The sequence below is a fragment of the Gambusia affinis genome, linkage group LG14 (assembly GCF_019740435.1).
Source record: "Gambusia affinis linkage group LG14, SWU_Gaff_1.0, whole genome shotgun sequence".
NCBI classification, from domain to species: Eukaryota; Metazoa; Chordata; class Actinopteri; order Cyprinodontiformes; family Poeciliidae; genus Gambusia; species Gambusia affinis.
The window spans coordinates 24,673,742-24,690,953 of record NC_057881.1 but is presented as its reverse complement, the minus strand read 5'-3'; the positions used below and the strand labels follow the sequence as shown (position 1 = coordinate 24,690,953).

The following is a 17,212-nucleotide window of genomic DNA, read 5'->3' as shown; positions in this document are numbered from 1 at the left end:
TTACTCCACTGTAATGCTTAAACTGAGCCAAAACTGTTGCTAAGTGACAATATAGCTGTGCACTCACAACTCACAATGTTTTATTCAGGGAGGGACTTCTGGAAAGTATTATACCTGCTACAGGAAATCAGTTCAAATGGAACAGTTTCTCTTTTCACATATTGTCATGTTACCAGGATCTAGTTGCAATATATCCTTCCTGCCACATGGAGGATCCATACCATACCATAAATAAAATGGTAGTTATACATTTTATTTATGTAGCACTTACTTAAAAATCCCTCAAGAACGTTACAGGAAACAAAACTACAACCAGAACACTAAAAGGAAAACACCTAAAGTCTATAACAATAAGAGTAACATAACAATGGACATTGAAAAACACAAGACAAGCATAAAGCAGGACAATAATCATAAATTAAAAGCTGTTCAGAAAAGTTCTCTTATAAGATGTGATTTGAATGTTGATAGGTGTTTACAGTTGTACATGTGTTTAGGAAGAGGCTTCCAGAGGGTGGAGGCTGTCATGGAGACGACTCTGTCACCCCAGGGCCAAAGCTGGGGTCTGACTGCTGGAGACAGGAAGTTAGCATCAGAGGGAAGGAGTGTAATGGTAGAGCAGGTTGGTGAGGTAGCATGGGGATTGGTTATGGAGGGCTCTGTAGGTAAGAAGGAGGTATGTGCTGAGAGAAAGGGACCCAAGGGAGCTTCTGGAGATTCAGGATGATTTGGTCACAGGAGCAAGTGTGTGTGAGCAGGTGAGCAGCAGAATTTTGTATGTGGTGGAGTAGAGCTGGATAATAAGTCAATAACTATATATGCAGCAGTAGACTTGTCAATATCAATAAATATTACATCTGATAGAATGTTCAATACATTACTCTCTGAACTCCTACCTAGAAGCGCACAGCATTCTGGGGGATGTAGGCAGAGGAAAGGCTTAGCCACTCAACCTCTGTCGGTCACACTCGGCATCAACTAACGCCCTCACTCTTTGATCGCCTAGCAACAACCCGTCGAGTAACTTGTGTTTACCTAGCAACAACTTGTTGAGTATCTTGCGCAGCAACAGTTTCAGGTTTTGCCACGGTGCCTCATGACGGCTTCAAAATTAAAAAAGAGTGGTTTGGAGTAACTGTGGATAAAACATGAATGGTCATGTCTCCAGTTTGGCAGGATTTCAGACAGGTTCTACTATCTGAAATAGTATTAACAGAGGTGTTTATGTTTCTCTACCACCTAAAAACCACTGGGAAAACAGGACAAGAAGAACCTTTAATAGTGAACCTTTTATTTAAAGGAAATTAACTTTAAATAAAAGTTGCACACAAACTACAGCAATGGACTCAAAAATGTCAATTATTGAGGCAAAAGTTTACAAAAAAATCAGTCAAGTGAAAAAATTCAAAATTCAAAAATACTTTATTGAAGAGAAAAAGAAATTAAATGTTGTAATTCATATTCATTAAAATTCTTCAAAAAGTTATTGCAGATAGAGATGGCTGTTGGTAGGAGAGCTCTCCTGTAGCAGTCTCTATTACAGTGAGTTTCAAGAAACCTCTGACTCAAGACAGTCTCACAAAGAGGATGGTCAGAGTTGCCTGTACTGTACTTTTATTGACTTTATGAAGAATCCTTCTTTGTGTCATCTTCTCCAGAGGATTCACAGTCATTCCCAGAACAGAACCAGAACAGAACCAGTCTTCTTTATCAGGTTGTTTTAAGGTCCCTGGTCCAGATGACTGCAGATGAGATGACACTCTCAACAACAGAGCTACAGAAGATCTGCAGCAGTTAGACACTCAATTCTTCAATCTCACACACTGTAGTCAGTTAGTGAGGTAGCAGCATCATCAACTCCAACTCCATGGTGATAAACAAACTTCAGGGGGTTCTGATCTGTGCTTGGCTGCTTACTCAGGTGTGCCAACAGGGGTTCTCCAGGACCTCCATGATGTTAGAAGTCAGGCAAACAGGTCTAGAGTCGTTGATGACTGACGGGTGAATGCATATAGCCTAAATGCAGCCACAAAGAACAGAAGAAGAATGCTAAATCCGAAGTGCGGACCAAGCCAGAGCAAAGGTAAATAATGTGTTAAGCTTGCTGCTGTAGCTCCCGAACAGCAAACACCAGGTAAAAGTCCCAGATCTTGTGACAGATAGAGCCCTCTTCATATGGAGCTCTTTATTAATGCTGGTTAGCAATACAAACACCTGAAGTAGCGGACACAGCCACAGCCACCTGGGAAACGAGGCCACTTCCCTCTGGACTGATAAACTGCACCTTTACCGAGATCATTATCCAACATCTTGTTATCTTAATGGGCGGGGGATTGGATAACAGAGCCGCAGCGCTGCTATCTTAGGCCTTCTCATTTACAGATTAAAAAACGAAAGTGCGGCCCATGAATTATTCAGCTACAATCCAACTCCTTGTCCACCTGGCCTCCTCCTCTTTCTCGCTCTCTCTCCCACCCTCTCTGTGCTCCTGACATCAGCTGGCGGCCTGCCGCTCCGGGCCCGGCTCTGAGGCCGGGACCACGCTGTTTTGGGTTGCTTAAGCATTCAGCACAGCCATGGTGGTGTGTGTGGGTGTGGGTGTGTGTGTGCGTGCGTGTGTGTGCGTGTGCACATGTATGCGTGTGTGCGTGGGTGTTGGGGGACGGTGGGTTGGTGGTGGATTAGCTTTCGCTCTTAATCGTGTTGACATCTTATCACTGCCGTGGAAAGTGGAGAGGACACTGGAGACCCTGGGGGAGAGGCAGGGAGGGGGGGTTCCAGTAAAACGAGCACAGGTAGAGTGGGGACCTGGAACAGGAGAGGTGTGTGTGCATGTGTGTGTAAAAGAGGGATGATATTTATCCAGTTTATCCAGTGCAGGCTATTACTTACACCTCGGGTTCGCTGGTGAAAAACACCTCAAAGTTCAGCAAAAGGACTCGCAGCGTGCGGGTGAGAGGGAGGAGAGAGGAGGCACATGCTTCCTGGAACGTCTTCGTTACCTCTGAAGATGTTTATCAGAAAAATGCCACTGGCTATCGTCACAAAACAATCATCAAAATACAGGTTTCATTCCAAGCTTACATTACTTTTCTATATGTACAGAGAAATTAACTGGTTACCAAAAATTTTAATTTTAGCTCTTATTAGCCCTAAGTGGAACAAGAGTTGAACAAAAGCAAACTCAAAAGTCAGATTTTTTTTCCCTGTCAGTGAACACAGCATGCTAAGTGATACCTGGCTGCGCTGACAACAACACTCTCTGATCTGGAAAAAACTCAAAGATAGCTCTTTTTCATATCAGTAAAGTGTTTGAAAAGAAGCAAAGAAATGTGAGAAGTGTTTAGAACAAAACATAACCAATCTTGACAAATTTTTATTTCGTTTTAATAAATCCTATAGTGGTATAAATTTCTGTACAGCAAAGTGTTACCAGTGATTAAAATTAAGGCAACATATTTACGGAGCTCACATTTCAGACTAGATTTTGCATTTTATATAACAACGTAATCACATTTTTGACCAATTTCCGGATTGGAATTGGTCAATATGTATATGAACACAAATATTTGTATATATATTTCTGGATTGGAATCCAAAAATATATACAAATATTTCTTAAAGTGGCATATATACATTTTTGACCTGTCAAATAATAAAGTAGTTTTTCCCCTCGAAAAACTACTTTATACCATTTAAGAACAGCTTTTGAAGCATTTTAACAATCTTCAGTGGGGAAGGATTTACTGAAAGAAAAAATTTCATCATCAGCAGGGAGTTGAAAAGGAAGTCAAAACCTCTATTATCATAATCTAACTATTTTGTAAATACATTTCAATAAGGCTGTGAAAAACGGAAAGTGATCAGGACATTCAGCAGTTAAAAAGGCTAAACAGAACACAAAAGTTTTTTTTTATCCTTTTGGCCTTTTAATCTTAATTCTTTATGGGAACTCCTTGACTTAGAAATATTACACAGCTTTAAGTAATCTCAGAGTTGTAAATTAATTAAGAAATACACACAGTTTGTAAGTAATGCTAACTACACCATCCGTTCATCCATCATCTATTCTCCCTAGCGGTGGGGTCCACCCTGGACCTGGACAGGTCATCACAGGGCAACACAGACACACAGAGGACAAGCAACCAGGGACACACACTCATATCTACAGATAATCTGGAGAGACACACAAACTCCATGCAGAAATCTCTCAGGCTGGGATTCAAACCCAGGCCACCTGTGGCACTGGGCAGCCACAGATGCTAACACCAGTTTAAATTTTAATTCAGTTCAGCTAATTAATATGGCAGAGATCCACAATCAACCAGCTTAGGATGTGAACTTGACTACTTGCATGTCAGTTCCTTCATTTTACTATAAAAGTTCAAAAAAATTCTGAGATCGTCAATCAGCCAGGAAATTGTGATTGGTCCATTTCTAAAATGTTCTCATTTTTACATGCAGAGCCAGGAAAAACAGTATATGTGCTACACATTTTAAGTACAACCTCAAGTGAATCAATAGTCAACTCTTATGCAGTGAGAATGATGCGTATAAGAAAATGTAATTAGGCCAGACTTACATAGGACTTTTTTACCCTCAGGTAACTTACACTAAGCATTTATAATGTGCTTCTCATTAAAGCAAACACTTGGCTGGGTATTACACCCTGAAGCTTCCAAATGAAAGGCGACACTACATCACTGATCCATAGCTGACAACCCTGAAGACGGCCGCCAATCTTCTTAGAAGTGGCCGTCTCAGTCAGTTCACCCTGAGGGCAGACTGTGCAAACGCTCAGTGATAGTGCAGAAAATGACTGAACTATTGGTTATTCTAAAATCTACCATTCACTGCAAGTTGAATGTTCTCTGATTGACTATGTTCACAGCAAGACAATCCACTTGCATCACTCTATGCCTGCATCTTTTCCTGTCACACACACACCTTCCATAAACCTTCTGATGGTCTCTTCTTTTCCTCCTGCAGTCCTGTATTGCATGTGTCCAATATATCCGTTATCCATCCTTTATACGTATCTGAACCATTCCAAGCCTTATGTCACTAATGCTGTCCCTCAACTGAAGCTACCTTGATACAGTTGTGCTCATAAGTTTACATACCCTTTTTGAGTTCACTATAACGTAAACTATAACGACTCAGAAAACACCAAACTGACCCAGATCAAAAGTTTACATACCCCCAGTTCATCATACCACGTTTTTGTTGTCATTATGATTTCAAAAGAGTAAACGGTTGTTTGACAGTAAATGGCTTCATCCAACCACTAACCATGAGAGAGAAAAAAGGTTTTATCATTCATATTCTCTGATAAATGGCCAAAACATTAAAAAAAACATAGGATATGAAACCTTATGAGCACAATTTTATTTCTGTATATAAAGTTGAATTCTATTCTATATTAGATATTTTTGTTGTTCTTGTTCTTTGTACAGTGCCTTAAAATGGTGTTAGTCATAAATTGGTGCTATACAGATAAACTGAATTGGAATAAATTCAAAGGGAAAAAGCGTTGGGTTCCAACTGTTAAATGTTATAACTTTCCAACCAGACAAGATTTTCATGCTGAATCCTGCATGAACAGACAAACTAGTGAACACGTCATGGACTGAGGGTGCCAGGTCTCCTGAAAGAAAAAGTAGATTTTTGAGAATGGGGTCAGCGGTGACGGTGTGGTTCACATGCTGTAGCAACAGAACACACGGGACAATTAGACAAAAAGAGGCAGTGGCTGCACAAAGGCCTGCTCTGTTACCGTGGCAAACATGAAACCTTAACAGATAAGGCACAAACAGCAGTCAACAGCTACAACTTGGAAAACAAAACAACTCTCTGACTCCCAGTCATCTGTTGTGTTCCTCGCTGCAAAATATCCCCTGAAACCCAATCAGTCCCAACCCGACCATCCAAGCACCTGAGGAGCCCAGATGGAGCAGCAGATACTGCAGGCCCTGAGCAGTGAATAAGGGGAAAGTAGAAGGAGCGGTGGGACTCACCCCGGCCCGCTCTGAATAACTACACACAGAGAACTGGAGACGAAGAGAGAGGCAGAAAGGCAACAGAGAAGAGAATGAGAAGGTTTCAGATCACAACCACAACACAGATGCTCCACTGTTTCATCAATCTTCTCTCCATTCTGTAGGTCTGTATGGCCCAAACCTGACAAGGGTCCCTTGCTCCCCACTGAGATTCTGCTTGATAACAAATCAACAAAAAAAAAGAGACAGTCTGCTTGTTTCCTCTGTAGTCAGACCTGCTGCTGACCTACTGGGTGTTTAAAAAGCATCTTAATGGATTTATATTTTATTGCAGCAGCACAATCCCACACTGAAACAGTTTCTTCATTAATCTACGTTCATTTGATTCAGTAGAGGAAGAAAACAAATTTGGTTAAATTGTTTTCAATGTTACCTAGGGTGAACAAAGTTAACCAGCATGTAAGATATGCTTTATGATCTTTATTGTGATTTTTTTTTCAGTGGTGTGAGAGAAGAAGAAAGGAGGAGGCTGGTCATCCTTTCTTACTTTCCTCCCCCTCATGTCTGTTTCATATTATATTTACAGATTTTTTAAAAATATTTCTCTTCAGAACAGGTTGTAGATGATTTTCTTGCTGTGGAAGTCTGAAAATGACATCTAAAATTAGAAATATCTAAATATGCAAGTAAACAATTAGTCATTTATATATTTTAAAGGCCAAAATTATTACTTAGTTAGGTAATTATAAGGGGAAATCTTACGCAAATATAAGTCACTTTGATGGAAAAATCCATTCAACCAACCAACCAACCAACCAACCAACCATCCAACCAACCAACCAACCATCCAACCAACCAACACCTCACTCAGGTGCTGGTGCCCGTCTCCAGAGGTCCTGTGGAAAAATGTGCTTTTTAACTCGTTTATATTTCTTTCACTGCAGTACATTGTGATATTATTTCCACTGCTGCGGTGCTATACAAAATAAATCCTAAAATCTAACTGGTAAACAATGAAATGTCTCATTAACATTTAAAAAATATCAACAAAACAAGTTGCTCTGGAAAGAGCCTCAGATCAGAGGTAAACCAGGGTCTGTGGAGCTACAATAATCAGAAATTCAGACCAACGCATTGCAGTTCTACTTTATAGAGATCACAAGTGAATGATTTACATGTGAAAAGGAAGGATTTAAAACCATGATAAATCCATTTTAAAACAAATTTCTGTGTCTCGCAGAAAAGTTATTTATTAATTATTCCATCCTTGTGTTTTTTCTCTTCCCCTCCATCTAAGCATAGCATGGTTTGTTCTGCTGCTGGTTTGCAAATACATTCAAAATCCAAGTAATACGTAAAGGCCTGAAGTGGCTCCTCTTTGCGGTTATATGATGGAACCTTCTGGTAAAAAGGCAGAACACATCCCATAAAGACATGCTTCCATTAATGAGGCTGACATCCCTAACCTGACAGGACCAGAGTGGAGCTCTGCAGTCAGCTCTCAGCATTGTTCTGACTATCTGTTTCGCTGCAGTAAGGACTAACAGCAGTAGGTCAACAGCTCAACCCCCACGCTGTGTCAGCCTGCTGCTGTCATGCAAAGAGGGAGAATTAAGGGTTTTGTGAAAGAAACTATGCTCTCCTCCTCACTGCGGCACATAGAAACACACACACACACACACACGCACACGCACACACACACACCATAGTTGACCATTTAGTACCTTTGTTGTTGTGACTGTGTCCCGTTTTGGGGCATGACCCAGGAGCCTTTTGCCACAAAACATTTTTCACCCTTGTTGATTCATTGTTGCTCTGGGGACATTTTTATGTTTGCTTTGATGATTAATATTATTTTTCTACAAACTATTTATAGACTACAGTAATGAAAAAGTGGTTAAGATTTGGGTTACGCCAGTCGTTAGAATATTATCAGAAAAAATAAAAAACACTTTTTATACAGAATTGTGGGCTTAGTGAAAAGTATATTTATTACCTTCTGAAAGGTTTTATTTGCAAAAGGTACTTTAAATCTGAGCGTCATTACAATAGATTTTCTAATTTAATGAGATGTGTCTGAATAATTACATTTCTAAATAATCTTCCTGGTATATTTAGAACAAATTTATTCAATAAGATGGAAACACTGAGCTTGTATAACTACAAGCCCCAAGTCAGACTGAATATGTTTGTTTTATACTCTGTCCTCCTTTTTCTTCCCCTTTTCATTGACCTTGTCTGAGTTAAGTAAAGCTGTATGATTTCTTCTCTTCATTAACCAATGAACTGAAATATGAAGTAAGTTCATCATTGGAGCAGCAAACAGCAGCCTAGAGAGAGTAGAAGAATATCCCTTTGTAATAATCCCCCTCCCCCCGAGCCTCTGCCAGACTGACCTTCTACGTTAGATTTTCCTCTGTTAGTCCAGGCCTTTTTTGTTGCACAGAGATGACAAATCCCACCATGAAGTGAGCACCGAGGAGAGCCGTATAGATTATGGTCGCAGGATGAGAAATATGGAGCGACATTTTTCTTTCTCTGTACTAAACTGTCAGCTGAAGCAGGATCTCTGTCATCAGCACTCTGTGCCACCAGCTGGTGGCAGGAAGGAAACAAGGATATGAGGAGGGTATAGGGACACAGAGGCTGCTGCATGTGATCACTCAGCCACAAACAAGCACAACAGAAGATATTCATTTGTGATTAATGACTAATTCTAATAAACTATGTGGTACAGAAGAAACATCTTGCAGAAGCAGTCTTCCTATCGCCTCCAAAATGTCATGCATTATTCATTGTTTCACCAATTGGAATATATTTTTAGCATTGTTTTTGTGTTAGTCAGCAAGAGACCTAAAATAACATGCAATCTGCAAAATACCCTGTGACAAGGATGGAGGTCGTGTGTGTGTGTGTGTGTGTGTGTTTGAGGGTGGGGTGTGTGTCATGCTCCTCTTACAAAGAAAGGACCAGAATGAGACGCAGACTTTTAGGTGAACCAGATCTTCATGGACTTTCTGGGCAAATGGACTGGAGTTGGGTTAAAGTGAACTAAACTGGGCTGGTGTGAATCCATCCTTAAACTGGGAGCCATGACACTGACAGAGCTGCAGTGAAAGCTAAGAGTGGGAGGCTGTGGAAAAACGTTGAAAAAAAATGAAAAGAACCAAAAATTAAGTAAGAAGTTTTCTTCATCATTCCTCCTAAAGTCTCTATTTTTATTCTTGCCTTAGAAATGCATGGGCAATTGCAGCCAGTATGACAAAATGCTCTACAGCCTGTGCAATGCAACATTTAATGGACAGGGTCAAGCTTGAGCATCCACAACTCTACAAGTAAAGGGAACGTCATGCTCAGGTCAAACCAAAACAGTGAAACAATAGAAATGAGTTTCTATAGCAGCATGAAAAAATATCTACGCAACAACTTAATACAGCCGCTGAAGCGATCTGAACTGTTAAACTTCCCCCAACATTCCATCCCGGTGTGTGGCTTTGGGGAGAAAAGAGGAGCAGACAGCGCCGAGAGTTCAGAAACACAACAGTATGTCAGCCAGTGTGAGCGTTCAGAATGCTCCGCTCATTCACAGGGGTTGGGGTCCCTCGCTTGTCAAACCAGTTCCATCAAGCTAATCCCACTGAGTCGACACCTCGGGACCCAACAAGAAGAGGAGAGAGAGGGGAGGAGTATTCACGGCTCAGAGTTTTGTCTTCATGCTTTCAGAGCTGTCAGCGCGAGCGACACGCGTGCCGAATCACGCCCTCCTCTCTGGACATCTTATGCAAACTAGTCCCACGACGTCACTGCCCATACTGCTCCACTAACGAAGACAGATTTACTGGAGACGTATACCTGCTCTGGTTTCTATTACTTAGTTTAGCAGAAAAGAGCAGGAAAGCAATGTGAAGCTTTGCCCCTACACTACAAACGTCCTGCTTGCTAACTGAAAGGTGAAAGGAATGCTTAGGTTTGCTTTTCTTTCTGCCAGGAGAATTATTGTGATGAAATCCATGCTAAGCAGCCGCTGCCGGTGCTGCGTTTTAAAATATTTTTTGGAGATTCAGCTGCAGCTTGCATTGCTCTCTATAGAAAGGCTCCAGAGATGAGCTGGGTTTTCTGTCTGAGCCCCTTATGTATGCCAATTTTCCATTGAGAAAATAGCAGAAGCTTTCTCACTTTTACTGTTCAATGTGGGTAAAGAGAATTAACCCTGCTGGGCGTCGTAGACAGACATAGATTGAAATAGGGGTGGCACAAGCAAATAAGGTGGATTAGTTAGCCAACAACTGATGGTGTCATCCAGGTAATGCTGCTGTAGAATATCATCTCTAAGTATAACCAGGTTGGGCTCATCATAACAGTCTTTGGTGTTACTGAGGGAAAACGAGAAAAGTTAGAAATGTTCAACTTCTGTGAACTGCTTAAGAAGCAAGTCAGAGGAAGCACATAGAAAAAGAAAAAGGAAGTGTTTTCTACAACATGCCAAGATAGGTGTGTTTGTGTGTGTGTGCGTGTGTGTGTGTGTGTGTGTGGGCGTGTGCGTGCGTGTGTGTGTGTGTGTGTGTGTGGCTCAGTCAGGTGGCCAGAGAGAGAGAGAGAGAGGGCACCTGATAACAGGAAAGGCTGAATAGACTGTTCCACTCTGTTAAAAGAATTTTGTGGTTTTCCAAAGGAAGTTCTGTCTCTTGTCAGAACTAAGTGTGAGGGTTGGAAACAATTTGAAGTCTGTCTTGACTTTGTAAGATTTGCTTGACTTTGGGTCAACACAGATGAGACTGTCATCTTTTGCATATGCATGTGCTTCTGGAGGTCCATATGCCACGGCTCTGTTTTAACAATTCAAATGAGCTCTGTCCAACAAAACACATCAGCTCAGGATGGGAAACACACTAAACGACACTTGCCAGGATGAAAAAGACAGACATTTTACAGTGCTTATGAGTCCGTTCAGAATTTAGAGAGCAGTTCAGTGGCTCTGGGCATGTCTGCTCAACCACCCATGATTTCCTTCAGTTGTTCTCAACAGTTGGAGTGACTTTGACAAGAACCACCAGAGTCTCACTCACAAATCCATCAGCAGGCCTGGTATTCTTTTGATGTGCTGTAGGGGGCTCAAATTTCCAAGATATGGGGGCTCAGAGTACAAAGCACCCATATCCTGCAAAAAGACAAAGTTGTCTTTTTGTGGGAAATTTCTGTCAAACCAAGAGAATCAAGAAATCCCATAACCAGAATGAACCAGTGGTGTCTCTGTATGCATACAAGTTTTCATGCAAGATGCAGAAACATGCATGTACATATACATGCAACATGTGTATGGCTGCATGTATTTTTGATGTGTAATAACAGAAATGCAACTATGCAACTGTTTTCTCTTCCGTTTTCTGTCATCAGTGAATCTGATCAATCTCAACATCTCAGAAGTAACAGTTTTTATAATGAACGGTTCTTGGTTTCATGATCTTAGATAAATCCATCCATCCATCCATCCATCCATCCATCCATTTTCTGTTCACCCTTGTCCCTAATGGGGTCGGGAGTTTTGCTGGTGTCTATCTCCAGCTACGTTCTGGGCGAGAGGCGGGGTTCACCCTGGACAGGTCGCCAGTCTGTCACAGTTTAGATAAATCAAAAAACAAAATTAATTCAAAAATATATTTACAATACATTTATATCACAAACACACACTGTATTGTTCATCACAGAACGTTTACTTTGGTACTTGTACTTCTGGTACTTCAGCAGATCATCATGAGGTAACAACATGTTTGTAACAGAAAATGTAGCAGAAAATCTTGAAGGGAAAATGTGTGGCTATCACTGCTCAACCAACACCCTAGATTTATACAGCAGATAGATAAACACATACTTTACTGATCAAGAAGAAAGTCTTGTGGCAATTCATCACTCCCATTCGTATAAACAATAACATGGAAAACCCACTAGGTAAAAAGAGTATTAAAAACAATAACACAGCACTAAAAGAGGAGATCATCAGGAGATACAGGAGAATGATCAGAAGTCATCTGAACATCTGATGGAGATGCTCTAGCCTGATGTGGCGTAAACAAGGCAGTAAATCGCATCACATTATTGGGAGGGACAATAAACAGAAAAATTTCTCAAGAGCAATTATTTTTTATTATGGGGGTGGGGTGGGGGGGGGGGGGGGACAGGGGGGTTGGCAAAGTTACAGTGAAATGTAACATAAAATGTGATTTAAAAAGTTCTTAAACCAAATTCCGGCTACAGGACCAAAAATGACTAGTAATGCACATCAAACATGTTTTTTTCAGTAAGCAAACTGTTGAGAAGTAAAGCTAAAATTCAAATGTTGCTTAAAAACAAGTTTTGTTCAGTCTTACTGATCCAATCTCTGCTACACCTCTACAAAAGTTTAAGGTCCTAAATAAAAACACGTTTTAAAGAGGAACTCCTCTTAAGAAAAGAGTGTGTTGTGCCGGGGGCCGAGGCCTGTTAGTGTATCTTTACAATGTTTTCATTTATTCAATGTTATGATCATAAACACTATTTTATTAAAGCTTGTGGTCATTTTCATGGCTTGAATAAGCAATAAGACTGATCAAACCTGAATGAGTGATTGAGTGAATATCAATAGAGATTAAAATATAAATGTACATAAATATGAGAGGAATCCAAGTCAAAACATAAATATGTGCATCCTTGGAGCAGAAGACTTCCCTCATTCAAGTGATTCAGAGCATTTTAGGAAGAACTTAAGTGGCTCTTTGCCTGACCTTCCACAATGAATGTACAGAACATGATGTAATGTTTGAACACTGATCAGTGGAGGAGTTTAATCCACAGCTTGGCAGATATCACGATATGTGTCTGAGCTTTCTTCAACAAGTCCTCCACATGCACACAGATGAAGCCCCCACTCTGCCTTTAGTCTATATCTGGCTTTAATTGGCACATTCAGCAGGGAGTAAAAGGCTCCTCTTGTTGTGTAAAAGCCTACAGCTGTGCAGAACGCTCGGCTGCCTCTGCTCAACAGAAAGGCCTCGGCCCCGGCACAACACACAACAATGGCTTCACCAGGGAGACACAGAGATGAAAACATTCTCCTTTTGCAACAGAGTGTCACATAAATCAATCCAAGATATTTTATGTATGCTTTTTTTTTTCCACATCAGCATCATCCAGCAGCATGTTTGTTCCATCAGAAACTTTCCATTAGATGAACTGGATTCACTATCTGCCATAAAATGGACTCGACCACAGCCATGTGATGATTATGTACGTATCTGCACAGAGTGTGTCCAGCGTGCTGTTTGTCACTGACCCTGAACAATTCCGCGAGGTCAGAGGTCATGGTAGACCTTTGTAACTGTTGCTGGCTTCTAACGGAACACCAAAAGCTTAGTTTGACCCAGAGAGCGATGAGTGAGCAGATCACCACCTGCCACTGGGCCAAAACCTCCGGAGGATTCCTGACATTCCTCTGCTTCACTTACACACATCTGAGTCCGACTGCACAGGAGAACAGCAGCAGCCAACCATCCAGGAACTAAGCACCTGGAATAGACCACTCACTTTCTGTACACACAAATCAGACATGTTCCCTTATCATTTTCAATTCAACTCAGTTCATTTATTTAACTCCAATCCACAGTAAACTTCCTTTTCAATCCAGTCATACACCCAGATTTCAAGTCAACACTGAAAAAACAGAAAACCTTGCCAAGTTTTCTTTTTCTAGATTCTACAAAACTAACTTACAAGTAATTTTTCAGCAAAATACAAGAGCCTGTTTTAAGTCCATGATTCTGTAATATGTATCTTTTAGTACTAGTTCAGCTAGCAGTTTTTTTTTTCACTTTTAACAAAACTTTCCATGTCATAAGTAAAAAAACTATCTGCCAATGGAACTAGTACATTTTTTGATAGGTGTGCTAAAAGGTTGTTGTACTGATTCTGGAATTACACAAAAATACAAACCCACTTTTTAAAATGTTTACATGTAAAACTGGTGAAAATAACTGATTATCCTTCTGTGTACGGCCGTGTGTTGGTCAGTTACAAAAATGCCAACAAAATGTGAAGTTTCTATTTGTAATGTGACAAAATGGGACAAGGCCAAGTTGCATGAATATTTTTTAAGGGGATGTTTAAATATACAGTTTCCTAGCAACAACTTCTGAAAGTAGGAGTAGATGGGTAATTGCTTTGAAGGAACTGCAGTGAGGGTTGGAACTAAAGTATCAAAATGAATCAGATTTTCTGGATCAAATTTAAAAGTAAAGCAAGCCTTCTCTAAAAATAAAAACCGTGTAAACAGATTTGTTAAAAAAAAGACACGGTCATATGCTGGCACATTTAAGAAAGTTTTATACATTCTAAGTATAATTCACATGTACCGGTAATTCAAATATCTTATCTGTGTTTTGTTAAAAGTTTAATTGTTAGTACCAAAAGTAATGATTCTGTTTGTTTGAAAGATTAAATCCTATGTTATTTGAGAGATGTGGCAGATCGCAGAGCGAGTCAGATGTAAACTGAGAATGCTGGTTTACATCTGACTCAGTTGTTATGCCGCTTACAACTCTTCTTCGGAGTTTTACACAGAGACGTATAATGAGCTCAACAGATGCTCAGTTCCAACAGGTGTTTGCTGATTGCTGCTGGCTAGTCTGAAGGAGTTGAGTGGAGAAGCCAGGGGAGAGCTGCTCTGTGGGGTGGAAGCTGAGCTTCCAGCTCAGCTGGAGAGTCCTGCATTCAGACGTGGATTCTCAAACCTGGAGAATGCAGGTCTGAAGAGGAGCTTTGTGGAACTAGGCAGAACTTTGTGAAAGGAAGTGCTTATGCAATCCTGAATGGTTGCCATGGAAAACTCAAGGATTTCTCAAACATGCATCAAAGAATTAAAGTAAGACTCCAGGTGTGTTTATGATAAGGGGATAACATCAGGACTTCACTGATCCTCACAACGTAATTGTTGGAAAAATAAACCTTACAAAGTAAGAAACATAAAAGCCACATGCGTGTACACACACAAACACACACACCCACACACATACACACACTTCTGAGGGTAATTTACAACCCTCCCTAGACAGTATGAGCAGGTTTTACAAAACTATTTGGGTTAAGATGAAGCGACAACTCTACAGCTCTTCATGTCTGCATTATGTCAGCATGGTAATGAAAAGACAACACAGGCTTTGAACACACACAGCTTGTTGATGTGTGTTGCAGCAGGCCAGTCCTACCTTACAGCCCTCACACGCACTGACTCCATAGTGATATCCAGAGGATTTGTCCTGGCAGACGAAACAGGGCTTGTAGACTCTGGGTGGAGGTGGTGGCGACGGCGGGCTGGGGACCAACTCCTCAGAACTGGTGCTCTGCGTTTCGATGGCTGCAGGGAGAGCAAACGAGAGGAGGATGAAAAGGATTCTGCTCAAATGACTAAATAACTCAGTTAGGCTTCTAGAAACTAAAAACGGACCTTTTCATTTTCACCTGAAGGCAAAACAAGACTTTGTTGACAAAATTGTTTTCTCTTCATACAACACAAATGGGATGAAAAATAAATTCTCTGTGTGGTATTTTACAAAACGTGTCGCGCAGCACGTGTTAGGACAACTTTGCAGTTCATCTGTGGATTGACTATGTTGCTCCAGTGTGCTCTTGTCCCAGTACATTGTATTTTTTATGTGAAGACATAAAAAGGCCGTTACGCTTCCTCCTGTCTCAGTAGTTCCACTCCACTGAAGTGTAGAGTTATGTGAATCGGAATAGTCTAAGCACCAAAACCAACTTGTAGCTTTCAAGTTATTTTATTTCAGAAACAATACTAGTGGGCATATCAGGACCACATGATTTCATGTATGGATGTCTGAATATGTCCTACATGCCACCACATCTAAATAAATAACTTTCTTATTGTTGATTTGATCATCTTTAAAGAATAGCAGCGAAAATGTTCTGAAATCGGTTTCAATATTTCTTCAAAGTATCACTTAGAGAGTACTTGTTAAATATGTCACTGTGTCAAGAAAATCAAAGATCAAGCTTCTCTGCCTCCCAGTGCTAACTAGAAACAACCACTCAGAGCTTGGGGGAGGGTCTTAGTGCTGTCAATCAAGCTTGTGCACCCCAGCCCCCCTCTCTCTTACTCTCTGCTTGCTACCTAATGTTAGGTATTAAAGGATACTATTTATTTAAACCTAGGTTATAGTCCTATTTAAGTTCAAGTTGATGCTGTTAATCTATTTAATTTACAGTTTGGTTGATTTTATGTTTTTAAAATCTATTTTAGTTATTTAGAATTCTTTTAAGAAGTTACGGTTCTTTAATTTCCTGTTTTAACCTTTTCTTGTTTCTATTATAACCCAACAAACAATTTTACATTCCACACACTAACAATGGATATTGAATGTGGTTCGAGAAAAAAAAAAAAACAAGAAAACACAACAGAAACAATCCAGCAAAAGACCAAATAACTTCAAATCAATGTTTTTTCTCTCTGGTGATCCTAAAGGGTTAATCCCGTTTCTCTGAATCCACTGTTTTTTCAGCAGGAAAACATGTTAACCTGGATTACACATTCACTCTGTGTGTGTCAATTATACAACTTTGGAACAAGAGAAGCTCTAAAAAGTCAGCAGCACATCGGTTTAACTGGGAGTCTGAATGCTGTCCTATGGTAAAAATACTGAGAAGTAAGTTAACTACTGTGATGGAGTTAAATGGCACCTAGGTCTTTCTCAACACTTGCTTTGAGAGAAGTGTTGAAAAATGACATGTAAAATGTCATTCATCTGCAGGGTCCGATTAATGACATTTTTCTGAAGCAGCTGCAGAAAAAGCTCCGTGAATTTGCAGACTTTCAGAAAACTGACGCAGTGGAGATCAGCGTTTCACAAATTTGCTGCTCTGACTTCAAAGTGATACAAACCTGAGAATAAATATTGTCAGAATTACATAATGGGCATAATACATTGTTTCAAAAACTGTTCTGTGACATTCAGATGAAAACAGACTGATGTTAGTTTACTGTCACACATGGGCCGTGCATTCACCCTCTGCATGCCCGGATTAAATGTTATTTTTAATAATAAGCCATTTGATGCTTGGTAATAACCAAATATAGCTAAAGCCTACTCAACTGAACACTGCCTAACAATGTTCAGTTAGCTAAAACACATGAGCACCAGAGGAATGGTCCAAAACACCTTGATGATGTC

The 17,212-nt window shown here is 40.3% G+C and overlaps 1 protein-coding gene across 2 annotated transcripts in view; it reads right to left on the bottom strand.

Annotated features, from left to right (window-relative positions):
• The window catches only part of LOC122843512 (retinoic acid receptor beta-like), a 141,689-nt gene that overhangs the window by 36,502 nt on the left and 87,975 nt on the right, over positions 1 to 17,212 (bottom strand). For both annotated transcript variants that reach the window (XM_044138308.1, XM_044138309.1), the window contains one exon: positions 15,233 to 15,381. In XM_044138308.1, the coding sequence (XP_043994243.1) occupies positions 15,233 to 15,381 (149 nt within the window). The remainder of the gene's footprint in view (positions 1 to 15,232; positions 15,382 to 17,212) is intronic.